General features: G+C 38.4%; 1 protein-coding gene across 8 annotated transcripts in view; it reads left to right on the top strand.

Annotated features, from left to right (window-relative positions):
• The window catches only part of SLC4A4 (solute carrier family 4 member 4), a 363,718-nt gene that overhangs the window by 203,813 nt on the left and 132,094 nt on the right, over positions 1 to 27,811 (top strand). For all 8 annotated transcript variants that reach the window (XM_044945800.2, XM_044945799.2, XM_044945801.2 and 5 more), the window contains one exon: positions 11,436 to 11,512. In XM_044945800.2, coding sequence (XP_044801735.2) covers positions 11,436 to 11,512 — 77 coding nt within the window. The remainder of the gene's footprint in view (positions 1 to 11,435; positions 11,513 to 27,811) is intronic.

The following is a 27,811-nucleotide window of genomic DNA, read 5'->3' as shown; positions in this document are numbered from 1 at the left end:
ATCTCCATGTTTATATTAGAAATTTGATTTAATTAGAACTCCCAAGATTGTCTACTAATCAATAGACAACTTAATCTCAGGTATTTCAAAATAATAAAAGTAGATTTAATTAACACTATCATATGATGCATAAACATATGTATTAAGATTTTTTATTAAAGTATTGTATGTACATAATCATGAAATTGAAGTAAACAGAGGACTTCTAATGAAAAACAAGCTCCTTTGTATTATCTTCCCTATTTACAGACCCTGTCCTTGGAGCAGTCACTTTTAATGCTTTTAATTGTGTCTATTTCCTTTTAGCTTTGTCATGGTTATCTTCTTATCTTTATATAATAAGTTTATCTTGCTATTTCTGATTTATCAATCTTAGATATTTCCTATTAATTTTTATTTTTTCAAAAGATCTTGTGCTTCCCAGGTGGCTCAGTAGTAAAGAATCCTCTTGCCAGTGCAGGAGAAGCAAGAGATATGAGTGTGATCCCTGGGTCAGGATGATCCCTTAAAGAAAGGAATGGCAACCCACTTCATAATTCTTGCCTGGAAAGTTCTATGGACAGAGGAGCCTGGCAGGCTAGAGTCCTTGGGGTTGCCGAGAGTTAGATATGACTGAGTGACTAAGCAGCAGTTTGTCAGTAAAGAATATTAGTTTCCTGCTCTTCCTTGGCCCTCTCCTCACTTTTACTTCCATATTTCTGTCATTGGTACTTCTATTTATTGTCAGTATGTGAAGGTTGCTCAGGCATGTCTGACTCTGTGAATCCATGGACTATAGCCCACCAGGCAGCTACGTCCATGGGATTTTCCAGGCAAGAATACTGGAGTGGGTTGCCATTCCCTTCTCCAGGGGATCTTCCCGACCCAGGGATCAAACTGGGTCTCCTGCATTGCAGGCAGACTCTTTACCATCTGAGCCACCAAGGAAGCCCCTTTATTGTCAATATTGGTTAGATTTACATCCTTGTCTTTATCTATAAATACATTTGTTCTTTTTCTGTCAGTTGATGTTAAAGTCAGAAATTCATAAATAGTATTTACATTATTATGACAATAGGAATGTACTTTAAAGCTATGGCATGGTTTATAATTACATTTTCTTTCTTGTACAGTTTTTTTTTTTAACCTGCAGTTTTAAATTGTATTTTTTCAAATTGCCTATTGTTCCTGTATCCCCAAGTTCTTTCAATATCTGAAGGGCCCGGATAAACCCTATGGCTGCTTCATTCTCACTGGTCTCTCCTTGCTGTCTCCTCTCTTCCCTACTCTATTTTCCTGCGTCTTAAGATACCGCTGCCCCGAGACCTGCTGCACAGCTTCTGTTCTAGCATTTACTCTCAATCCTCTCCTAAATTGGAGACCATCCATCTCTTTTTCTTTGTTTTTTTCATTTTGCCAAATCACGTTTCAGATAACTTTGTATGAAAGGGCATATAAAGGTTGACATTTTGTTTGGTTTTCTTTTCTTTTTTTTTTCCGGTTGAAAGTTTCCTTATTGTTTTTTCACACTTGATTGATAGTTTAGATGAGTATACAGTTGAAAGTTGAAAACACTATTTCTTCCAGAACTCTGAAAGCATAGTTTCGTTCTCTTCTTCTGTTTTTGTGTTGCTTAAGAGAATTCCAAGTGCAGTTCTTACTGCTTTTCTCTCTAGATAGAAAGTTTTAGGGTATTCTCTTCACTTTCAGTGTTGTGAAGTTTCCTAATGATTTATTTACGTACAGTGGTGGATTGTGTGTATGTGGTCTGTTTTGTTTACTTTCTCTAGGGACCTTTGTAATTGAAGAAATGTGTCCTTAATTTAGCTGTAGGATATTCTCTGTAATAGCATTATCTTTTCTATTTTCCTTGTTCTGCTTAGTAGGACTCTTAATATGTCTTTATAATTGGCCTTCATGGATTGATACTCTGTACTCTCATGTTTTCTGCATCTTTGCCCCCTTGACCATTACTTTTTCAGAAGATTCACTTGATTTTATTTTCTAACCCATATGCTATATGCTAAGTTGCTTTAGTTGTGTCCGACTCTCTGTGACCCCATGGACGGTAGCCCACCAGGCTCTTCTGTCCATGGGATTCTCCAGGCAAGAATACTGGAGTGGGTTGCCATGTGCTTCTTCAGGGTGTATTCCTGACCCAGGGGTCGAACCCACATCTCTTGCATCTCTTGCATTGGTAGGGGGATTCTTTACCACTGTGCCACCTGGGAAGCCCATATACATTTATTACTATCACATCTTGATAGTAATAGTAGTCTTGAAAATTATTATAACTGTAAAGCATTTTCCTTTTCCATTTTTTATAGCATTCTGTCCACATTTTATGGATACAGTATCTTCTCAAATCTCTTGCAAACTAGTAAGAATCTTTATTTAAGTTTTCTAAATTATAATTCTTTTATTGAAGTTGTGATTTGGTTGTGTGTGTGTTTACTCTTGGGCTTCCTCTCATATATCTGATAATTCTCAGTTGTTCATTTGTATTCAAGTAAGAGGATTTGTATTCAAGTAAATCAATGCTAAGAAAATCAGTCCTGAATACTCACCGGAAGGACTGATGCTGAAGGTGAAGCTCCAATACTTTGGCCACCTGATGCAAAGAACTGACTCATTAGAAAAGACCCTGATGCTGGGAAAGATTGAAGGCAGGAGGAGAAGGGGGTGACAGAAGATGAGATGGTTGGATGGCATCACCGACTCGATGGACATGAGTTTGAGCAAGCTCCAGGAGATGGTGAAGGACAGGGAGGCCTGGCCTGCTGCAGTCCATGGGGTAGCACAGAATCGGAGACGACTGAGCAACTGAACTGAACTGAAAGAGGATTTGTTTTAGAGTGAGTAGGAAATGTCATCCTGTCATGCTGAATGCTTGAAATCAGAAGATTTTGCTATGAGGTACAAACTCCTGCTGATTGTCTGGTCTTTTCTAAATCCCACTTCAGCAATGAACCCTGTGGTGTAAATGCCTCAGCTGCTGGGTGTGCACCCCCTGGGATGGTAGCAAACTTTAGGTGCAGTGACTTTCCATGAACTCATCCCTTTCTGTTTGCATCTTACTTGGGCCTCCATTGGACTTGGCCTCTTCCAGTGTGGCGCTTCTTCAGTGTTTTTCATGGAAGATCTCTTTTTTGACTCCATAACTTCCTCCACATATTTCACACTGTAGTTTCTATGTAGCACAAATAGTATCAAGTTGTAATACTCTTTTTTTTTCATTCCCTCCCTCTTGATCCGCTCTCAGGTTCTAATACACTTACCTATTCTTTTGCTTCTAGAAAGTTTTTGAAGTCTCTTGTCTCTGTTGGTTGTCTATTAATTTTTTTAATTGATGTGATTTTATAATTTTTTGTTTTTAATCTGTTATTTTAAAACTATCTAGGAAGGGAGAAGGATAAACGCATTTACCAAGTCATATACTAAGTTGAATTGGTAGCTTTCTTAAATTGTTTTAAATTTAGACACTTCATCAATTCAGAGAACTTCTCCATTAATTAGTGAAATTTTTACTATGTCTTGGATCCAGTATCAACATACAGATATAAGGGAGTCCAAATTAGGAAATCTGACACTGTTACATGTGCTTGGAATACTGTGGCTGTGGGGACCTATCACAGGTCCTCAACCTGATGAGAGAGTATTTAGTAAAATCACTTTGGGTCATGAAGATAGTGAGATGTTCCTTTCCTTGATTCTTAATCTTCCATTGATTTTTCTAACTCACCCTCTTACTAAGTAGCATAGTCTTGCTGACATCACTGTTCTTTTCTTTTTCTACTTTCATGAGATAAGGTAATAAATTATTTTCTGTGCTTCCACCTATATTCTTTGTACAGGGTAACTTTTGGTTCATAGTTTTATGTTTGTGTGTGTGCATGCACACAAGTGCAGGTGACACAAAGACTTACAAACACTATATGTAATCACAGGGACCACAGATGCCCTGAAGTCCTTTATGGAGTCTTTCCTATTTTAGTAAGTTTTTTAGTCCTTGTTTGTTTCTGAATGTTTCCGCAACTGATTAGAGATTTTTCAAATGTCACGTGTGTATTGTGTGTGCACAGAAAGAGAATGAAATGCCTTTAAAAAATTTAACTATGTATTTTAGATCATAAAGTGAAGTTGCTCAGTCGTGTCTGACTCTTTGCGAACTCATGGACTGTAGCCTGCCAGGCTTCTCTGTCCATGGCATTTTTTAGGCAAGAATACTGGAGTGGGTTGCCATTTCTTTCTTCAGGGGATCTTCCCGACCTAGAGATCAAACCCGGGTCTCCTGCACTGCAGGCGGACTCTTTACCTTCTGAGCCACCAGGGAAGCCATTTTAGATCATAATAAATATTTAATTTTTATTTTATATCATAATAAAAATTAAATATCCAGTGCAATATCATTGGATTGGGAATGGGAGTCACTCTGGTGAGAGGATTTTGCTTTTGCTGGTTGAAATTTAAAAAGACTTAGAAGAAATGAAGGCTATGTATTCAACATTGAGATGTTGAAGCCCTAACACTGAATCTTGGGAAAAGCCAACAGAGTAGTTCAGAAAATTCAAAAACACAGAAAATAGGGTCAAAGAAGTTGAGGGTGGGTAGATTATCAAGGGGCATGTAGACAGCAGAGATCTCAAAAAGATAGAGAATGGTCTTTAAAACAGAGAATAGTCTTTGTGTTTGCACTGCCTTGGCCTCTGCTTTCTTCCATTTCTCTCTGTAAGGATGTCTTCTCCCTCATCCTTGCCCCACACATTAGGGATGACTTCAGCTTTTGGCTAGAACTTGACTCACGTACTTCCATAGTTATCTGGATCTTTTGATGTCGTCTTCCTTCCTCCAAATTTTCTTTAACTTTCCAAACCAACCTCATTCTTTATCTCTGTTCCCCAGACTTTTCTCTACCCAAGGCTGTCCTTTCCTTGCAGTGAGCCCTGGCACCTTCCCTTGTGTCTCCGCTCATTCTCACCTGATTCTTCCTGCACCCAGGGTGTCTCTTTCTCACGTTTGTTGCTTCTTACCTCTCTTTCTACTGCTGACTGACAGGCATTTAGCCAGTTTGGCAGTGTCTTTCCATTCCGTTAGTTCTGGGCCAGCTACAAACTTCTTCCTTATTTACTCTAAGGCTTTCCAAGCCTGAAGTTTCTTGGAGTCTGCACATTGCATCTCCCTCCATAGGAAATAGACTTTGAACAGTAGTGTTTATAGTAGTAACTCCAAATGGAAGTAAAGTGATACCCAGTTGCTGTTATTCATTCATTCACAAATATTTATTAAGTGCCACCAGTGCCAAGCTCTGGGGCTGTAGCTGTGAACAAGACAAACCAAAGGCCTTGGCTTTGTGTTCTTGGAGTTTACATGATATTAAATCATGAGCAAACAACAGAAATCCTCTAAATAAAACAAAATAATTAAAAGTTGTACAAGCAAAAATATCCAAACTGATTTTCTGTTAGTTATGAGATTCTTTCAAAGAGCTCTTACTGATAAAATTTTAAATGTTCTTTAGTCTCATATTTGTATTTTAAATATTTCTGCATTTTATTTGGAGGTGGGCACTGAGAATGGGTTGGAGGTCTTGATGACATGCTTTTTTTAAAATTACTTTTGGTGGGGACAGCTCTTGGTGGTCTTTTGCCATGAAGACTAGGAAACTGATCTGACAGAATTCAAGCTTATCTCAGCTATTCCTTCTAGAAGGACTTTCTCAGTCAAACTTGTTATATCTTAACAGATTTATTATCCCTGTCCTGTTATATTCCTGTTCTTAGTGGTTGAAATGGGATGATATTGCAAAATTTCTTGAAAGGTGGAAAACCAGTATGGAAATAGTGGAGAATTGGCTGTACGTTCATTGTGGAATCTTACAAACACTTGGCTATGACTGTGACTTAGGACATTCAGAAGTGTGTAGCATTATTGCTTTTATAATTACTTTGCTATTGCTTTTAGTATCCTTTCTCCTTTTTCACAGAGCTGTGGTTTCGGGCTACTATTCAATCACTGTGGCAAGCAGAGTAGCTGAGTTGAATATTTTTCTCCTTTACTTTATGAAAATGAAAAAGTAAAGAAATGCAGACTCCATCTTTGGGAGAAGCTAAATTGGAAACCAAGAACATTTTTGGCTTAAACCTCCTTGGTGATTTTATATTGCACCTAATTGCCATAGAAATAGGATATATCTTTTGTGGTTGTACATTTTATTTTCTCTTCATTGAAAATGATGAAGTTAATATGTTTTTTTTATGTAAATAACATAGAGAGACCAATCCCACCCCCACACCCCTAGATTGTTATTAAGAGATCTGGATTTAAATTGAAACTTGCTGTGTGATCATGAACTTGAAGTTCATTTTGTTTATGTGTAAGTGGTAATAATGATACTGATCTCAGAGTGTTTATCTGAGGATTAAGTAAGATAATGTAAATTAAACTACTTCAGTTCAGTTCTGTCTCTCAGTCGTGTCCGACTTTTTGCAACCCCATGAATCGCAGCACGCCAGGCCTCCCTGTCCATCACTAACTCCTGGAGTTCACTCAGACTCACGTCCATTGTGTCAGTGATGCCATCCAGCCATCTCATCCTCTGTCGTCCCCTTCTCCTCCTGTCCCCAATCCCTCCCAGCATCAGAGTCTTTTCCAATGAGTCAACTCTTTGCATGAGGTGGCCAAAGTACTAGAGTTTCAGCTTCAGCATCATTCCTTCCAAAGAAAACCCAGGGCTGATCTCCTTCAGAATGGACTGGTTGGATCTCCTTGCAGTCCAAGGGACTCTCAAGAGTCCAGAAAGATTAGTTGACCCTTAATCTTAGATATACACATCTTAAAGTAGATTTGTTATGTCAACATAGGGGGAAAAAGTATCAGTGAGTCAGTGAGGTGTACAGAGACTATATCCTATAGTCTCATTATGAGGGTATGAGATGGGGAGGTCAGTTTATGTGTCTGTCATTGCATCACATACATATTTACATTTTTACTTAACATGTACACATATAAGTATCATCATTTTTCTATGCTGTACATTCTCCTACCTCTTTTTATAGTATCTAACAGATACAATTGCAAAGGACTTTATGAATTGCTACATGTGTGCTAAAGAATAACAACGATTTTCAAACTTTGTACAGAATGTTATTAATTTTTATAGAAGACAGTATGTACCTGCCAAGTGGGTACTTTGAAAATGAAATTGTTTTCAATTGTGTGAAACTGCTTGAAAATGTGCTCCTCCAAGCTTTCTTTTTCTTATGGCCAAAATACAATAATATGGAAATTATTATGATTATTCACTCAAGGCTGGTTCTTCTTTTTCTGTTGTAAAAATCAGATTTGAAAAACACAAAATTGCTTTAGACCAAGAGCAGTTATAAAACATTCATTTGGCCTGTATATTAGAAAGAAAGGCCTACTGGTGGTGGTTGTTGTTCAGTAGCTAAGTTGTGTTCAACTCTTTGCAATCCCGTGGATTACAGCACCCCAGGCTCCTCTGTCCTCCACTATTTCCCAGAGTTGGCTCAAATTCATGTCTGTTGAGTCGGTGATGCTACCCAACCACTGCATTCTCTGCTGCTCTGAGCAGATACATCTTTACCTGCACAAGAAGCAGCATACTTTTGGGTACATTTGATTCACAATGACATTTGCTTCTGCTACCCCCACTCCCTCAATATTGCAGTGTATTGAGTTTACATTAATAGGCCAAAACTCTAGAAAACACTGAGTTAGCCTGACAGTGTGTCTTATTGACTATTGGGTACAGATTATCCATGGTAGAACATTGTTAGGGACTCTTTGTGTAAGTTTCCCAGGTTTGCTAAAGTGCCACACGGAAATTTCTGATTCCCAGGTATAATCTGGTTTGTAATCTCTTGTCCTTGCCTTCTTTGATTTGGGTGATGTGTTTCTGGAAAAGGCTGATTAAATAGTGAATTCCGATAACAAAGTTATTCATTGAATGTGTGTGTGCTAAAGTCACTTCAGTCATGTCTGATTCTTTGCGACCCCATGGACTGCAGCATGCTAGGCCTCCCTGTACCTCACTATCTCCCAAAGTTTGCCCAAGTTCATGTCCATTGCATTGGTGATGTGATTCAACCTTCTCATCCTCCTCTATGAGATCCTTCTCCATGAGATCTTCCCAAATCAGGGATTGAACCCAGGTTTCCTGCACTGCAGGCAGATTCTTTACCATCTGAGCTACCAGGGAAGCCTATTGATTGTGTAGGTGAAGATTTAGAGGAAAGGCTGTGGACAGTCCTTTTTGTGTGTGTTTATGTGGCAAAGAAGCTAACTCCACGATTTACTTGAGATGTGACGGTTTTGAGCAATGGCTTGCAGGAAGACAAGGTTATCAGATCTGCCTCTTTTGCTACTTTAATTTATGTATGTTTCATGCAGTTCAGTTCCAACTAGGACACACCCTGTGGTTAAGAAACTGGTTTATTTAGAGTAGTGGTTCTCCAGCTTTCGCTTGCTTCAAAATCATTTCAAAGGTTTGGTAAAACCCACCTTGCTTGGCCCCATACCCAGCATTTGATATAATTGGTCTGGGGTGAATCACAAGAATTTGCATTTCTAATACGTGCTCAGGTGATGCTGCTACTGCTGGTCTGGGGACCATACTTTGGGAACTACTGAGTTGGGACATTGGGAAGCCTTTGTCTTTGGTTCAGGGTGTTGTGGAGGGCAGAGGTGGAGAGTTTACTAGGGAGGGAGGTGGAAAAGGTGCAAGAATGCTGATCATCTTTGCTTAAGGTTTACCTAGAAGTGTTGACTTCTGAATTCTTTCAGTGTGTTACAAAGTTAAACATCAGTGAAACTGTTAATATTACTTTTATTAATGAGAATCAGATAAAGTTGGGAGGGACAATGGATGTGATTGTTTCTAACAGTGGCCTCTTCTTCCCCATCTGGTTCCTGCATCTTCCTTGTTCCTGTGCCTTTTCTATGTCCCCCCGCCCCCCTGCAGTATAATACAAATACAGATAGTTATCCTGTAACTGTCTTTCAGAAACAAGAGAAATGCGGCAGTATATGAGCTTTCTTGGAAAAGTTGTAACATCAGTCAGGATTACCATTATAATGGAAACCGTACTTGTTTGCTTCAGATTTTGCTGTCTATGGGGTCGCACAGAGTTGGACACAACTGAAGTGACTTAGCAGCAGCAGCAGCAACAGCAGCAGGACAGTGCTTGGGTGAAATGTACCTTCGAAGTATTTATGAAGAATTTCCAGTGTAAATCAATGAGTTTAGAATTTTGCCTAGAAAATTTAAATTACTTAGTGAAAAATTGCTTTCAAATTCATTTCAGTATTCATACTTATATACAATTGATTTAATAATTAGAAATCAGTATACCTATTAATTTACATAAGCTGCTTTTAATTTAGGATTGCTAAGGCTTCATTGCTTTAAGAATATATAATTCAGTAAGTTAAGTCAGATACAGAAGGAGAAATATCATATGACATCCCTCATATGTGGAGTCTAAAATGAAATGATACAAATGAACTTACTTAAAAAACAGAAAGAGACTCACAGACTGAGGAAACGAACTTATGGTTGCTGAGTGGGGAGGGATAGTTAGGGAGTTTGGGATGGTCATGTACACACGGCTATATTTAAAATGGATAACCAACAGGGACCTATTGTATAGCACATGGAACTCTGCTCAGTGTTATGTGCCAGCCTGGTCGGGAGAGGGGTTTGAGGGGAGAATGGATATGTGTATATGTGTGGCTGAGTCCCTTTGCTGTTCACCTGAAACTACCACAATATTGTCAACTGGCTATACTCCAATACAAAATAAAAAGTTTAAAGTTCAGGGGAAAAAAGAATAAATAGTTCAGTTGTTTTTTCTTTTGCTTATGTAGGTAGAATCTTCACCCATTTAGTTAAAAAAAAAACTGGTTTTGTTTTTTAATGTAAAATACAAAATTGTATGTACTTATCAATTCCTGTTAGTTTCTAGCCCAGCATTATTTGGGGGCATTCATGTTTGTGCCTGGCGCCTTTTGTATTGAAGACCATAGAAACCTTGTATGTGGTTCAGAGAAGAAAATGTGGCTTTCAAAGAGGTTCTTTTAATTGTGCTTGTAAAGCAGTTTTTCAGATGTTACTTTCCTTTGAAAAATGCCCTGTGCTTAAATTTTCCTAGAATAAAACATCCTACCAGGTAAAGGGTTTAAGAGATCTGGGCCATGCTTACTCAATGAAATGCAGCAGAGTGGAAAATAATTCTGGTTTTGCCAGCTCAAGAAAATTGATCTAGTAGTTAAAGACAATTATATTATTTAATGAGCAGCTGTTATATAGACATTAAATTATTAGGAGTAGATTTTAATCTTTGATAGAATTTTGTGTTGATGTTTTGGCCTGAAGAAATGGAAGTCTGTGATCTGAAGAATTATATGGAACCAAGCATGAAGCTGTGTTCGAACTTGGGTGCTTGTTTTTCAACCCTTGTCCTTTTAGTGTGAAGACCAGACTGAGTCAGATCGCTGAGGATTAAATGGGGAACACATTACTCAGCACCTTGCAGGGGTGGGTCAAACACCCTGCCTTTGAAAAGTTATTCTTTTGCTTAGTAAGCCAAGAAATTTCAAGTTCACCTGCAAAATGAAAGCTCAGTATTTTGTTGATTAACCAGTCTATTTGAAAATGGTTCTCATCTAGATGGCCCCCTCTCTGTTCTTGTGTGATTGTATCTGAAGTCACTGGTTGATTTGCCGGTGGATTTTATCTACAGCACCCATAGTGCTGTGGAGCTTGTTGCCCATGGAATATTCCTGATAAAATCTGTCCCTTGACTTGAATGAGAGGTTTGGCATATTAGGGAGGAAGATGGGATATGCTTATTTTAATCTGGTAAATGGGAATGCAGGAAGTAAGGGGAGCTGTGATAACACTGAGGAAAAGTATAGGGGTTCTGGCTCAGATGCCCACTAAGGAGAAATATTCTTGATAAAATGTTAGTCAGAGAATGGAATACAGATGGTTTGGGGGGTTGATCAGAGCAGGTGGCGCCTAGGAAGGACTGCAGAGGCTGACGGAGAGGAGGTCCAGGCCTTTTGTCCTGGGGCCAGCTTTGCTGAAATAAGGAAGGAGCCCACATCTATAGGCAAAGAAATAGATAAATTAGGATGTGTGTAAATGGCAAGCCAAAACCAGGAGTAAATTTATTTTTATGAGTATAAGTTTTACATCTTTCTTTCAAAGCCAAGAAAGAAGACTTAAACAAGGTCTTTGAGATATTTTTTGTTTAACCATGTTAGTTCTCTCACCTTACTTTCCAACTCTGGAAAACTCTTCGGGAGAGTCCTAACACAGCTCAAGCACCATCACCATTCCCATCATCATCTACTAGCGTTCATGAAGTGTACAACCAGAAGCTTTGCGTTTTTTACAAGAAGTCTTTAATGACGGTCCCATTCTGTTTTTACAGGTAGCCCAGCCATGACCCACAGGAATCTGACTTCTTCCAGCCTGAATGACATTTCTGATAAACCAGAGAAGGACCAGGTAAGCCAGGAATTCTTGCTTCTTTAAAGTGTAAGACAAAGTATATCTAGAAGATGCTGGGAAGAGATGAGAAATGGTGGTTTCCTAACTTAAATTGAACCAATATATGTTGATGGCTTTTTTTATTCTCACTTCCTTGGAAAGAAGGGGAAGCAGTTTGTGAAGGGATTTGAAGTCCAGAAGATAAGAGTTAGCTTAGTCCAGAGATCTTCACTTGGGCAGTTTAAATGTTGAAACTATAGTTCTCTAAGCTTTAAGATAGTAATAATAACTCCTACCTCAGGTTTATTGTAGTGCTTAAATAGGTAATTTATAAAAAAAAGTGCTCTGGTGAACTGTGAAGGGCTAGGGAATGCTGTCTGTTGTGAACTTTGGGGGGATACTTCAGGCAAAGGTAATGATAGTCTTTTTAGCTGTGTGTTTGCTTATTAAAATATATGGTAAGTAACCCATTTGAAATGAAAAGCAATTAAGTTTGGAACCTCAATATGTTTTCTTTTAAAAAGAATATAATAGAAACTGGATCATTTTCCTAGTTGAGTGAGTATCTGGACTTGAACTAGTTAAAAATGTGACTAGGTATAATTTTGTACTTTGTTGTCGTTCAGTCGCTCAGTCGTGTGCAACTCTTTGCCACCCCATGGACTGCAGCACACCAGGCTTCTCTGTCCTTCACCATCTTCCAGAGCTTGCTCGAACTCATGTCCATCGAGTCAGTGATGCCATCCAACCATCTCATCTTCTGTCATTCCCTTCTCCTCCTGCCTTCAATCCCAGCATCAGGGTCTTTTCAGATGAGTCAGTTCACATCAGGTGGCCAAAGTATTGGAGCTTCAGCTTCAGCATCAGTCCTTCCAATGAATATTCAGGACTGATTTCCTTTATGACTGGTTGGATCTCCTTGCTGTCCAAGGGACTCTCAAGAGGCTTCTCCAGCACCACAGTTGGAAGACATCAATTCTTTGGAACTTTTTGTACTTTGCATTAAAGAATAAAATGAGTTATTTGAGCTAATGGGTTGAAAATTCTACTTGAATAAATAAATAAATCTCAATTATATATTCCTAAGGCAATGACACCTTATTTACAACCATGTTTCTCTTTAGACAGAGGTTTTCAGACCTTAGTGAATTCCCAAAAGTACTGGAAAGGTGAAATTATGTTCTTTCTTGTAAAGTGACATTGATTTCTTTATTCTTCTTCTAACCACCTTTGGAATAACCCTGTCCCCATTTTCTCCTAATTCAATACATTTTTCATATTATTGTTCTTATCTTTCCCCTCAGGTCAAAAGCTTATACTGGCTTCTATCAAGTTAAGTTCAGAATATGCCAGCTTTGAAGATTCTCTGAAATCTGGTGTAATCTTTCTCATTTTAACTTACCTGTGTTTCCCAGAAGAGAGACTGTGCTTTGGTTAGGCTTAATTACTGCACTGCCCACCCCCGCCACCCCTGCCCCAGCATTGAGATTAATTCTTGACTTCTAAAGTTGCCACCTACTCTTAAATGCTAATATGGATAGCACTCCTTCCTACCATTGGCCTACCTCTTGAAATACTGTGAAGGATGATTGTCTAAACATTGAATGCATTGGTAGGATCATAACACTACTGAAAGGGAAAACTCAGTCCACTAGGACTTGTTGAGAATTTTACTCAAAACTATTTTGTACATTTTGGCTCCAACGATTGACAAAGCAGCATTCTAATTATGAGATTTATTGGAGCCTTGATACAGGATAAGGAAGTTAGGAAAATCTGGGTTGACAATTTCTTAGGAAGACTTCTTTTACTCGAGACAGTTCTCTTGTCAGGCATTTGTCAATAGCTGCTGGTAAATGTTGAGAGAAATTTCTTACGTTCTTGGTTGTCTTCATATCTGAGCATATACAAAAGAAATTTGATGGGTTAAGATGTTTATTACATAAGATTTTGATTCCCAGTTAGAAGAAATAGGTTGGAACATTATGATTTAGTTGATTTAACTAAATAAAGCCTGTGTCGTCCTTAAAACCAGAATCTCTGATGCCTATCTCCAATGTCTCCTATTCATCAAGGTTCATATGATGTTGAAACCAGGAAGATTTAATTCAGGAATTTTGTTCTTTTTGTTTTCAAAGCTAGAAAATGCAGGTGATGCGTATATCATTATAAAGAGCAACTGTCCATCTTCATTTATCTAATACAATAGCCATTGTTCATCCAATGAACCCTTCATCCCCTCAAAGAGAAAGAAACTTCATCTTTGCTTCCCACAAAAGAGTTTAAAGAGGCGCTTTGTAACTGACCCATGATCTCCTCTATAATCAGAAGTAGAGTACAAATGCAAACTAATATTTCCAGTTTATATACCTACAGTCTTATTAACTTCAAATACAAAAGCTCCTGGATCATTTTCTGGTGAGAAGAAGAAAATAGGCTTGCTAAGAAGATGAAACCCTGGCACACACACACACACACAAAACCCTGCAATAAACTTGGGCTTTTTATTTTTTAGCCTGCTTTTTCTCTGTTTGGGTAGGAAAAAAGGTTGCCAGGCTCAAATTTGTTTTGAAAAAGCTTTTATAATTAATTAGCCAATGTCCTGGAAATGATCTTGGCAGTAAAGTCAAACTTGTTCGGTATGCTTTTCCAAGTTGGCCCAAAAAACTTGCATCCAACTGGAACTGAAGTTTTCTGATGGACTGATTATTCTGCCTGGATACAATTTGAACAGTTGCGATGGTACCTCACAGCTTCCTGGAGCTATATAACTTCCCAGTAGCACAAGGAATGGATTTAATGTTCAGAGATAGGAAGAGAAGCAGAATTTCTCTTTCTGACAGCTACATAGTGACAAAATTTGAGGGCATATTTTTTATGAGATTCTGTTTTGGGAAAACAGAAGAAACAGATCTGTGGGCTGCACTTTTTCTGTCTGGCTCTGCCAAGCCTAGTACTTACAATTTCAGTAGCGGCTGCTTTATTGAGAAATAGCTCACAATAGTTAACGGCAGAAGAAAGAGCATCGCCAAAATTTAGATGATGCAACGCTTCAACAATATTCCAACTTGGATGTTATATTTATTAGGCAAAAAAAAGAAAACACCTGGGGAGAAGTAGATTTAAAAAATACATCTGGAGCTCATTGACTTGTAAATGTACATAAATAATCTCTATTTTGTTGCTATGGAGAATTTTTTTTCTTCATTATCCAGTTATCTTCCCCAATTACCTTAGACTGATTTGTTTTTCTATTACCTTTTATTTCTTTTCTGTTTTTGAAAAAAAAATTTATAAATTCTGTGGGTGCTTATCAAATGCAATGGGTTAGTTATAATTTTCATGTGAGTATGGAATCATCTGTGAGAATAAGAAAATTCCTTCTTACTATTTTACCTTGTAGCTTTAACTCTCTGGAGGAAATACTGTGCTCAGTGGTACAATGACTTTTTAATTTATTTTTATTTTTTATTTCCTTTTGTGTTTTTTAGATTTTTTTTTTTTTTTTTGGTGTGGATCTTTTCTTTTTTTAAGTGCTTATTGAATTTGTTAACACTATTGCTTCTGTTTTTTATGTTTTGGCATTTTGACTGTGAGGCACGTGGGTTCTTAGCTCCTCAACCTTAGATCAGACCTGTACCCCCTGAAGTGGAAGTGCAGAATCTTAACCACTGGACTGCCAGTGAAGTCTCTCTACGATGACTGTTTAAAAGGGCTTTTTTTTTCCCACATTTTTGAGCAATGCAATAACATCTCACAATTACATAAATGTTAAGTGAAATCACAGTCTATAGATTGCAGTGAAAGCAGTAGATAAATTTCTTGCAGATGCTTAGAGAGACACTTCTGCACACATATCCTTGTAACTTCTTAACTAGTCATCACTTCCTTGATACTGATTATTTAGCCAGCTTACCTGAGAACTTATCCATAGATTTCCTGGTGGAACTGGGCCTAACGTTAATTTCTAAAGGGTACTGTAACCAGTTTTTGCATTATTTTTAAGTACACTATTATCCTTAATATACTTTGTGATCTCTATTTTTGAAATCCTGGTCTGTGTAGAGACAGACCTGAATTAAAATTTTTTGTCAGGGAGTAAGAGGATGAAATCAGTAAACCAGGTAGAACTTTGAAACTGCTCAGCCATGACTGTCTTAAAATGGAATCTAGAAAGATACATCTTGTGATTGGACATGCCCCTAATCCTTTCTTACACATGTGGAATATAGGAGTGAGTCACCCTGGTGGCTCAGATGGTAAAGAGTCCACCTGCAATGCAGGAGACCTGGGTTTAATCCTGGGGTCAGGAAGATCCCCTGAAGAAGGGAATGGCTACCCACTCCAGTCTTCTTGCCTGGAGGATTCCATGGACAGAGGAGCCTGACAGGCTACAGTTCACAGTGTCTCAAAGGGTCTGACATGACTGAGCGACTGACGCTTTCACCTAAATTCAGCTGAGATGATGCTTTCATTATTTTGATTTCCATCCTGAGGCTCACATACAGCTTCCCTTAGCATTCATAGCTATTTCGTATTCATAGTAATGGAAAAGTACAATAGCATTTGCTTTTCTTTTTTCAGCACTCAGACAGAAACCCCTCTGTTTCACACAGAGCATGGGTGGTCTTGCTCTGCTCCTCAGAGAAGGCACAGCGGTGGGGAAGGGCTTGTATTTGCTCACGTTATGATACTGTCTTTTGCACGTGTTCAGGGACCGGTGAGACACTGCTGAGAAAGCTCCAGATGGAATCACATCTGTGAAAACCCGAGAAGAAAGGCATGTTGTGAGGAGGTGGTTACAGTCATGAGATGTGCTTAGTCACTGCGGTGTTAGTAACTGCAGAGAGGGTCTCTGTGGCTGCAAGTTTCCTTTGACCAGGAGTCCTTGATGAGAACTGGCAACACCGCGGCACTGGTTATCTTTGGAGCCCCTTTCCCAGGGGTTTAGCTTGTCGCTGAGATAATGAACAAAACTGATGTTTGTCATTCTCTTTTCCTTCTCTACAAGAAATTTAACCTTCTGTAGCCTCCTCCTCCCACCTTGTGTTCTCTCCCATATTCTGAAAGAATTAACAACTAATTATTAGTAGAGTTTGAGAAGCACAGATATTCATACTGATTTTAAGAACCTGTGTCCCAGTTGAAACTGACAGTTGAATTTCCGCATTTTCATACTGTTGTGTTTCCTGTGAAAGCCATTTATCTCGATCAGAAAGCTAGCCTTCATTTAAAAACAGGTTATGTGTCAGCTTGAAAGTGAAGTAGATAAACTTGTCTCAGGTAATCTCAGCTCTATGTTGTGTTTTCAGGTGAGAAAAGGAGAGATCTTTTGTAAAATTTAGAACCATGTAAAATTGAAAGCCAGCTGCAGCAAATTTGAACTTCTTAATCACCCCATAATTGTAGGCTGCTGAACTCACTGATCCATGTAAAGAGTATATTCTGTGCTAGCAAATGTTCTTGGTGGTAGGGTTCCAGAGGTAAATGAGACAGACCGATCTTTTGACACGTGGAACTTGTGTGCTTCAGGGGACAGATAGACAATAAATAACAAAGATAAGTAAATAAACAAGTAGGGTAATGTTATGCAATGCTAAGTGTTGTCTAGAAAATATAGTAGGATAATGTGGAGAGGTACAGCAAAGCTGGTTTAAGTAGGAGGGTTACCCAGAGAAGAGAAGTTCTGGGCAAAGAGGTTTCTAGGCTGGATGAAAAGCAAGAGGAAAGCCTTGAGGCAGGAATGAGTGTGCTGTATTCAAGACAGAGGAATAAGAAAAATTCCAGAGTGACTGGAGCAAAGGAAGCAGGTATGCAGAGGTAGACGAGGCCAGGCAAGTGCACAGGGGAACCTTTTAATTGTATTCTAAGTACCAAGAGACACTATTGTGGGAATTTTACCTAGAGAGTGGTGGATTCTGATTTACTCTGAAAAAAGATCACTGAGAATAGTGTGTGATGGGATGGAAGAATCTGCTAATGTTCTGGATCATCTGGTGTTGTTCCTATAATTAAACACTGGATGAACACCGCAGTGCAGTAAACAGCTCAACAGACAAGAGCCAGTTTCTTAATGGGTTTTGTCGTAGGTGTCAAGACCTTATTCCTATCAACAAAGCAAGTTCTTCTGTACCATGAAAGTATTATAAGGGAGAAAGTGAGTTTTCTAGTTAGCATATTCTCCATGCACTATTAGTTAGATTAATTATTAGTTACTATTAATAAAAATTAAAATGTTTTAATGCACTAGAAGTGAATGTAGGCCACTGAGAGTAGTGAGACTGAGCTTATGAGTGATTGTTTATGTGCTCTTTTTGATATTGCCTGGTAAAACACATGACTCATGAGACCTTCACCAGAGGTCTCTCTAAGAATTTAATGGTGACAAGCAACTTACTCCTTACTGTTTTGAAAGAGGCATCAGGATGTGTGGACAGAGCAGCCTAAGGGGTTCCTGAGCCTTGATCTCACCTGTACCTGTGAAGTGAGTGTTAGTCGTGTAGTCTGACTGTTTGTGACTCTTTAGGACCCTATGGACTGTAGTCTGCCAGGCTTTTCTGTCCGTGGAATTCTCCAGGCAAGAATATTGGAGTGGATAGCCATTTCCTTCTCTAGGGGCTCTTCCCCATCCTTTCTGATCAAGGGTCTCCTGCATTGCAGGCAGATTCTTTACTGTCTGAGCCACAGGTGCCCATGAAAGAATCTAAGAACTCCAGGAGCACCACAGGGCAATCCCTGGTTCACCATTGAACAAATGGCATTGCCGGGTTTATATGCCTTAAGTGGTTATCTGGCATGTTTTTTTATTTAAGTCACTTTTTTTCTCTTTTCAGTGTGTAGCAGTTTGCTGTATCCCAATGCAAAGAATATACGTAGATTGTAGAGAGTAGTGGAATGCCATCAACAATTATCTTTAATGGATGTCTGCTCTCATGCCACATATTACCTACCTCTGATCAGAACGTCATTAAAAAAAAACCCCAAAACACCTTTTTTCCCCCTTGAAAGTGGAAAACCAGAAAGCAACAGTCCCTTTTGGTAAACACCCTAAGGGCATGTTTAACAAACCTTTATAATAAGTGTAACTATAAACATTGACTTATTCTTTACCTGCTGTAGTAACATTTTATTATCTATAGTGTTTTTTAAACTTTAGTTTTTTTCTGATTCATAGTTATACAAAATTGCTGTAAAAATTCAAGCAGAACAAAATGAATAAAATAGAAAATGAAAGTTCACAAATTCTCACCGTCAAAATAACCACTATTAGCAGGTTGATATAGTCTTCTAGACTTTTTCTAGACATAAAAATGCATATGCTTACTTATATAAATTACAAATGAGATCATATTGTTTGGGAACTGGATTTTTTAGAAACCTAACAGTACCACAAACATCTACCTTGTTTTCCTTAAAGGCTACATAGTGCACGTTTCATTTAAATAATCTGTTAATAGATATTTACTTATTTCTTTGCAATTACAAGCAGGCCTTTAAGAAATGTCCTCATTGTAACTGAGTTTTGGGGGGGTTTTTTTGCATTCTTTCATGAGTACTTCTGAAGGAGAAATTTTTGTAAGTGGAATTGCTGGATCACCTTGTATTGCCAATTACCTTCCCAAAAGATTATGTCAGTTTCATCCTACGTCTTTTAAACACTTGAATAAACCTTTCTCACTGCTGGGATACTGTTTGCCAGTCAGATTTGAGTTTCTCCTTTGTGATTCACTCCACTAAAAGCTTAGCGACTAAATTCAAGTGAAAAGGATCCCAGTTACTAGCATCTGCCTCCTACTTCACTTTGGGGACTTTTTTTGCAGAAGCTGAAAATATCAAGGCTAAAACTGGGTTTATTTTCCTGGTCTAATTGGATCTCTGAGCTGGCTAATCTGCCTTGTATTTTGAGGTAAAGAGGTGAGAAATACAGTGGTCGTAGACTTGGCCGCCTTTGTGTTTCTGATTGCTTCTCCTTGAGGAGAAGCTATTCTCAGATCTGAGAGACACCCTGTGACTTTGTGAGAATTTCCTTGGCAACCAAAAATGGCTTCCTCTTAAGAGCCCTTCTTGGTGGTCAGCATTTGGAACAAAAAGGAAACTTGCAAGAAGGGTTGAACAAGTATTTTTTTTGAAGCCCTATCCAGCACATTTGCAACTTGGCCCTGCATTTCTTTCCTCGTCCTCCACCCTCAAGAGAATTCTAAGTGAACTTACATACATACTGTAAAGTGAGTTAAATGAAAAGTTTACGCCTTTATGAGGAGTGTTGTCATCTAGGATAACTGATGAAAAGATCAGCAGATCATTCATTACATGTTGGGAGGTATTTGCAGATTTTGCTGTTTCCTTACTTCCCTTGCAACAGGGAATCTCTGTAGAGTAGATTTACAAAGAGGTCAAGCCATGGGAGGAAGTGTTTCTTCCTCTTCTTCACAAAGAGAAGGGTTTCCCACTGTTTCCGGCTCACTTGTCTGAGTGGTCAGTGGTAGTTGATTTTTTCACCTCCATAGAATCTCATGATCTTATCAGTTACCAGAAGAGTTTTCTGATAGCTCTGGGTGTTAACCACCAATGGTGTGGTTTCACTCCCTCGTATTGAACTAAAATGAAAACTACCATGCTTCTGTTTTCTCTGCTGCCATGTTAAAATGGTAGCAGTGTTTCTTTCTACAATCTGAAGGGCAGTGGTTAATCACTCCCAGTCGATATTACTGCCTAATCAGTGTTCAATGCATATGCATACAAGAGGCTAGAAGTAATCAAGTCAATTTAGAGGACACCATTGTAATTTCAGTATTGGTGGCACCGTTGACCATTCGGGGGCTGTCTCTGAAAGTGATGAGTCTGTCTGTTCCTCTCTGAAGAGTAATTAATAATGACAGACATACATTCAGCACTTTTTATACTAGTGCTTCGGTTGGTATTATCAACCCTGTTTTATATTAATATGTTGGTAAATTTAAGGTACAAAGACATTAAGTAGTTTTTTCTGAAGTCAGATGGCATCTGAGTGGTAACACTGGTCCTGGGGCTGTGCTCTAAACAAGTACAGGAAATTCTGCTTCTTTGCCTTATGGTCTTTTTTAGATCCTAAGCCCCAGGTGTTTGGTTGATAATTTATGACTTTAGATTTGTCTTTGGGGCACGCATTGTGCTGAATAGACTAATCACCAAAATTGTTATTAAATAAACCAACAATTTAAAAAAATTCTTGAGCCTTATGGTGATTGGATGTTTCTGCTGCCACAGTGATTAAAAGACTCTGTGAATTAACTGTTGTATGCTCATACCCTGAGTGGTATTGGTGGCGATCAATGAGGGCTGATAGAATAAAAATAAAGTAAAAAATATGATTTCAGAATGTGAGTTTATATTTGGCTGGAGAGACTGAATAACCGTGTAGTGCTGACTTTGAAGTGCAGCAGTTCAGGGAAAGGCAAGATAAATAACTATGGGGGCCAGAGCTGTCCATCAAAGAGGAATGAGAGATTTTAGAAGCATCTTTTCATTTTAGAGAACATAAATAACAGAAGATAAGAGTTTCAGCCAAATAAAACATTCTTCATTGGGGAAGGAGTTAGGTAGAAAATGTGAGAAATACATTGGAATGTAACTTGCTGCAGTTTACCAGGTACAAGTGAATGACTTGGTTTATCCAACAATTGGAATATAATGTGACTTTTAAAATTCTTTGAATAATGGCAATAACCCCCCAAATTTGATGAAATACAACAGGGTTTCAATGTTAACCTTTTAAAAACTTTTTAAAAATTATACTTACCTGTTCAGTTCAGTTCAGTTCAGTCACTCAGTCGTGTCCGACTCTTTGTGACCCCATGAATCACAGCACGCCAGGCCTTACCTGTAGAATTAGCAATCAGTTGACTTGTCCACAGACCATAGTAGATGCTCATTTGATTTACAAAATTTTACTTGTGCTTTTAGAAACACCCTACAGTCTCTCAACTTTCAGGCTGTTTGGTATTGTATTCGTTCTTATTATGGATATATGTTCACTTCTATGTCATTAGGTCTGATAAATAAATATCACTGTAACCTTCACTTTTTTTTTCTGGTAAAGCGGAAAAAGCAATTATTATTGAACTGTTTTTAAAGCTGATCATAGGAATAGCTTTGAAGACTTAAATAAGCATGTTGTACCTTAACTCCTGATTCATAATAAGGTTTTATAATTCAGTCTGAACTGCCTTCTTCACAGAGTTGTTACGTGAAAAAGAATGTGCTTAGTATACTTTAAATATTATATAAGTTTTAATTTATCTCCATCATTTTCATGTTTATACTGCTTTTGGGGCTTTCCTGGTGGCTCAGACTATAAAGAATCCACCTGCAATGTAGGAGATCTGGGTTCAATCTCTGGATCGGGAAGATCCCCCAGAGAAGTGAATGGCTACCCACTCCAGTATTCTTGCCTGCAGGATTCCATGGACAGAGGAGCCTGGCGGGCTACAGCCCATGGGGGTCACAAAGAATTTAACATGACTGAGTGATTAAACACATACACACACACATACTACTTTTTATTTTTGGTTTTGTTTGACAGGAAGGTTGGTTAGGATGGAGGTCAGTTTCATTTTAGATGTCATTCCTCACTTCTCAGATTTACGTTGCTAATCTGGCTTTTTGGGGTTTCATGTTCTTAGCTTCCACACGCCACTGCTCCGCTCGCACACCCATGAAATGTGTCTGATTTGCCTTCCATGGATAGTGGTATGGCACACACATTTCTGTTGGACCCACATGTGTCTTTTCCAAGTTCAACCTTTCCTTCAGGATCTAAGTCAAGTGCCACTTTTTCCTTACATGCACCTTTGGGTTTTCTGACTCATGTTAATTATACCTGTCTCAGGGAGACCTGGGTTCGATCCCTGGGTTGGAAGATGCCCTGGAGAAGGGAAAGGCTACCCGCTCCAGTATTCTGGCCTGGAGAATTCTATGGAGTATACAGTCCATGGGGTCACAAAGAGTCGGACATGACTGAGCGACTTTCACTTTCACTTTCTCAAATTCTAATACCATTAAGCACTTATTGTTTGTCACTTCACAGGGACTTGCTTGTTTGTTATTGTTTTTTGTATGAATATCTAATGTTATTTATGAGGTGGGAGTGGAAAGGCAGAGAATTTGGGGTAGAGGGTGAGGCAGGAGTCATGGAAATTGTTGATGTCAAGATGATGATGGCTAATTGGGGGAGAATCAGCTTCTACTTATTCTTTTTCTCAAAAAATCTTTTTTTTTTTTTTTTTTAAAGGCTGAGAAAATGACTGACTCTGAGAGTTTCTCAGAGAAAGATGATTTCTGAAAGTATTGTTAAGGTCTTATATTTTCATTCTGGCAGCTTTGAAAATTAGTATTTCTTATCGTGAGCGTTGACAGAGTATTTCATTAGGTTAATCAGTTGCTTGAAATGAACATCCTTGCCCATGTCATACATTAAAATTTTTTTCAGCTAGAACAATCCTATAAATGGTAACATTTCAAATATAGTGTGCTCTTTAATTTGTTAAAATTCATTTATACATTTTTTTCTCATAATTGAAAGCTCAGTGAACATAGTTACCTGGCTGATTGACATAGCTTACAGAAAACACCAAATATTTTTCTTTTCCTTTATTTAAAACAAAATAACAGTTTATCATGAGGACATATTGGAAAAGTCAACTGTCAAGCACAGAAAGATGTTCTATTGCAAGATGACATGGTATTGCTAAGTTTTGTAATACCAGAGACCATTTTTGCAAGCAGAGACCATTTCAAATTGTGGACTGTCCAACACTCTACTTTTAGACATAAGTACTTTATTTTGCATGATATGAAATAGTATGAAATTAGGTAGGGGTGAGGCATATCAGACTTGGGAAGGATTTATCATTGACTGTGATTTATTATAGAATTTACTAGTTTTACGGAGAAGGCAATGGCACCCCACTCCAGTACTCTTGCCTGGAAAATCCCAGGCTGCAGTCCATGGGGTCGCTAAGAGTCGGACATGACTGAGCGACTTCACTTTCACTTTTCACTTTCCTGCATTGGAGAAGGAAATGGCAACCCACTCCAGTGTTCTTGCCTGGAGAATCCCAGGGACAGGGGAGCCTGGTGGGCCGCTGTCTATGGGGTCGCACAGAGTCGGACACGACTGAAGTGACTTAGCATAGCATAGCATAGCATTACTAGTTTTATACATTATTGTGTTTTACAAGATATTGAATATAGTTCCCTGTAGTATACAGTAGGTCCTTGTTGTTTAATGTTTTATATTCAATATCTGTCGATGCCAGACTCCTAATTTATTCCTCTCCCCCCGTTCCCCTTTTGGTAAACATAAGTTGGTTTTCCATGTCTGTGAGTCTATTTCTGTTTTGTAAATAAGTTAATTTGTGTCATGTTTTTAGATCCCATGTGTAAGTGATACCCTATTTGTCTTTCTCTGACTCAGTTAGTATGGTAATCTCTAGATCCATCCACTGTTACCAGAGATGGCATTATTTCATTCTTTTTATGGCTGAGTAATAGTCTGTTGTATACTTCTACTCTATACATTGTTATAACTCTGTTTCACTTTAAATTTTTATTATAATTTTGAGTCCAGGAGTGCATTATGGTAAGATCCAAGTATATCATTAAAATTTAAAATTACAAGTCAAGTTGAAATACAACTATGTATCAGGATGACATGTTTTCAGAAAAATTTGTGGTCAGAGGTGAAAGAAGTTTTTCTTCTCATAGTGCCTTTGGCCGCATTACTCTCTCACATGATACTTACAGATAAAGTCTGTTTCCATATCAGCTTGTTTATGGCAATGAAAAATAAGCAAAGTAATTTCAGAAATTTCAGTGAGTAGCCTCTGCATTGAAGTTTTGTATGAAGAAAAACTGGGTGCATAATTCTTTGCCTGTTGAATTATCATCTCTAAAGTGATATCCCCAGGCACTCACCCTGGAGGAAGACTTTGTTTAGAAAAATAACAATTGTCACTACTACTTAAAATGGTGATGAAGCTCTTTTTCAAAGTGTGGAATTCTCTAGGACTAGCTCTTTTCATCTGGACATTTTGAAAACATCTGTAAATATGTGTCATAAAGAGATTTCTGGGGATGATGGCAGTGTTGTGCTTATTACTACCTGTCTTTGTGGAAGCCCCTGATTGAAGTCCTGCTGAGGGAATGGAGTGTAATCAGTTCTGAAAGACCTTGATTCATGTCACATTTTGGTTTTCAGTTTAAAAAATTTTCTATAGTGTTTCATTTTTCAGAGATGTGCTAAAGTAGCACAACATGCATGTTTTATTAAAATAAAAACCAAGAATAAATGAAAATAAAAGGCTTTTAGAAGATTCTGTCTTTTCTAATGTTATACTAGGGGTTATGTGGTCCTGTGCTTGTATATTTCTTAATCTGTGCCGTGATAGTCTGAACTACACTTTAGACTATGTTGTCTTCATTTTAGCTGTGCCTCCGTGATCTAAATTCACAAATTGTAATGCTTCAGTGTGGAAAGAATAGAAGAAAAAGATGTAAATCAAAGGAATGGAAGACTTAGAGCCCTTTTAGAGTTTTCTGTGAAATGTAGTAGAACAGCTTGTTTTTTATATAATCCTAGAGGTGTTGGTTCAAATCCTGGCTTCCCTTCTAACTAGGTAAGTGCTCTTGTATAGGCTCTTAATGTCTCTAAGCCTTAGAAAAAGTCAGTAAAACTTACTTTTCCGGTTCTTATGAGGCTAAAAAGAGGTAAATAATATGTGAAGTATTCCAGGCACAGACTAATTAGGTGCTAAAAAGATATTACTTCCCTTTCCCCACCTGCTTTCTTCTGCCTCTTTGTGAATAGAAGAATAAGACAGACTATGAAACAAAGTAGGGGAAAATGGAACCAGTGAAATAAATGAGACAATATATTTGTTATTTTGGGAATGGTTCAAGAGTAAGTAGCAAAATAAAACACTGGGGAATTTCTAGTTCTTACTAGAATAGATCTTAACTTTTAGAATGATTTTATATTTAAATACGAGTATACAGGTAAGATTTTATAGTGGTGATGGTTTCTTTTTCTTCTCTTCTTTCCTGAAACCAGCCAGTCTTCTGTAGTAGTATGTTAAAAATTATTTTTACATTCATGCCAACCATGTGATTTTTAAACCTAGGAATGTGTCACGTTTACAAAGCACTATGAAAGTGTTGAAGTTAGTTGCTCAGTCGTGTCTGACTCTTTGAGACCCCATGGACTGTAGCCCATTAGGCTCTTCTGTCCATGGAATTCTGCAGGCAAGAATACTGGAGTGGGTAGCCATTCCCTTCTCCAGGGGATCTTTCCAACTTAGGGATCGAACCTGGGTCTCCTGCATTGCAGGCAGATTCTTTACCATCTGAGCCACCAGGGAAGCCTATAAGGTATATAGATATTACAAGAGAGGCTCTGAGCATCACTGATGACTTGAAACTGTTTTTTTGCGATGAGCCCAGAATCCTGAGCGTGGTCTTCCGAGCCCTGTGTTATCTTGCTTCACATCTCTCTCCAGGGGCCTTTTGCAAGGTTCTCTCCCTCGCTGATTTTACTCTGACCATGCACGTGTACGTTCCAGGTCCACTATTATGCCAGTCTTCCCCTGGCTGGAAACTGGCATAGCCAGAGACTGGAATGCTCTTCCTGCCCAGGCAACTGGGGTTCACCCATAATTTTTCAGTCTGAGTCACTTCTGCCGGGATGTCTCCTGAGACCCCTGGTTTCGGCTAGAGAGCCTGTGTTGTGAGCTCTCTTTGCACGTTGTGCTTCTCCATCGTGGTGTCCACCACAGCTGTCATCCAGTGACTGCTGATTTTAATTTTTGGTTAAATGTTTGTCTTCACCAATAGGGCATTTGCTTCCAAGTTGAAAAGATGATATCTGGCAAACTGTGGCTCACTGGTAGTGAGCCTGCTGGTAGTCTATTTTTGTATGGTTGGCAAGCTAAGTTTTAAAGGGTGTGGGGAAAGAAAAGAATGTATGACTGAGACTGTATGTTGCCTACAAAGCCTAATTTGGCCTTTTTAAAAGAAAGTTTGCCAACCTGTGATCTGAATTATTGCCCCATATTTTTAAATGGAGGAACATAAGTGTATTTATATATCACATTTTCTTTTCTGGGCTGGCCACTTGGTTGTACAGTAGTAAGGCATCCACAAGGTTCCTGATGATATAGTGGTAAACACTTTGATGAACTGAGGGCTTGCAGCCATCAGAGGTTCTCAGCTAGAGAATAATTGTACTCAAGTGTGTGGATTAATAACCAATGTAGATGTGGAAGGAATTTCTAAAACCATGGTACTTTTTAGCATCCTGTTGAACAGATTGATTAGCAGTTTGGTTTAAGACACAAGGCATGCTTATCAGATTCTCAGAGGACACAAAACAGACATGGTTAGCTATTTAAATTTTAAATGATAGAATCAAGATGGAGAATGATCTTGATGGACTGAACCCACAAAGAATTTAATAGGAATGATTATACACTATGTAAGTTCAAACATGAGGTGAATAATGGAGAAAATTCCATTGTATTTGGACAGAAAATTTGTAACTTTCATTGGATTCAGATTTTTTTTTAAAGGTGTTCATTTTCTTTTTAAAACTTTATTATTATTAGTAGTAGTATTTTGTTTTGGCTGCACTGTGTGGCTTGTGGGATCTTTGTTTCCCTATCAGGGATTGAGCCTGTGCCCTCAGCAGTGGGAGTGTGGAGTCCTAACCACTGGGCAACCAGGGAGTTCCCCAAAAGTGCCCATTTTCAAAAACAGTTGAGGAGACGTGGTTATGGGAACTAGGATGGTGAGATGCCTGGGCGCTAGCCAGAGAAGAATAATTGAAGTAACTCACTCATAACTTGTAGAGATGAGAAGGTTTGAGGGATAGGAAGTTCATGAAGCCTGCGTTCCAGTAAAAGAGAATAGATTTAGTGTCTGTTGCTCTTGTCATAAACTTGTTTGTGGGTACATGTTTCATGGAGGCAGTTTTTATTTTTAATATTAGTATGAATTAGATAGGAACCAGAGCTTCATTACAAACTTATTAATGAAAGTTTTATTAAGTCCCTCTTGGCTATGCATTGCATTTGGAATCAGGGCTATAAAAATAATAGGATACAGTTTCTGTCTTTTAGGGGTTCCGATTATAGACTGTGGGATAAATCTGTAAATAATGTAGGGTCTGCCTGCCTGTTCAGTTGCTCAGTCGTGTCCGACTCTTTGTGACCTCATGCACTGTAGCCCGCCAGACTCCTCTGTTCATGGGGATTCTCCAGGCAAGAATACTGGAGTGGGTTGCCA

This window comes from Bubalus bubalis, chromosome 7 (assembly GCF_019923935.1).
Source record: "Bubalus bubalis isolate 160015118507 breed Murrah chromosome 7, NDDB_SH_1, whole genome shotgun sequence".
Taxonomy (NCBI): domain Eukaryota; kingdom Metazoa; phylum Chordata; class Mammalia; order Artiodactyla; family Bovidae; genus Bubalus; species Bubalus bubalis.
Note: the sequence above shows the minus strand (reverse complement) of the source record. Positions and strands in the feature narration are given on the sequence as shown.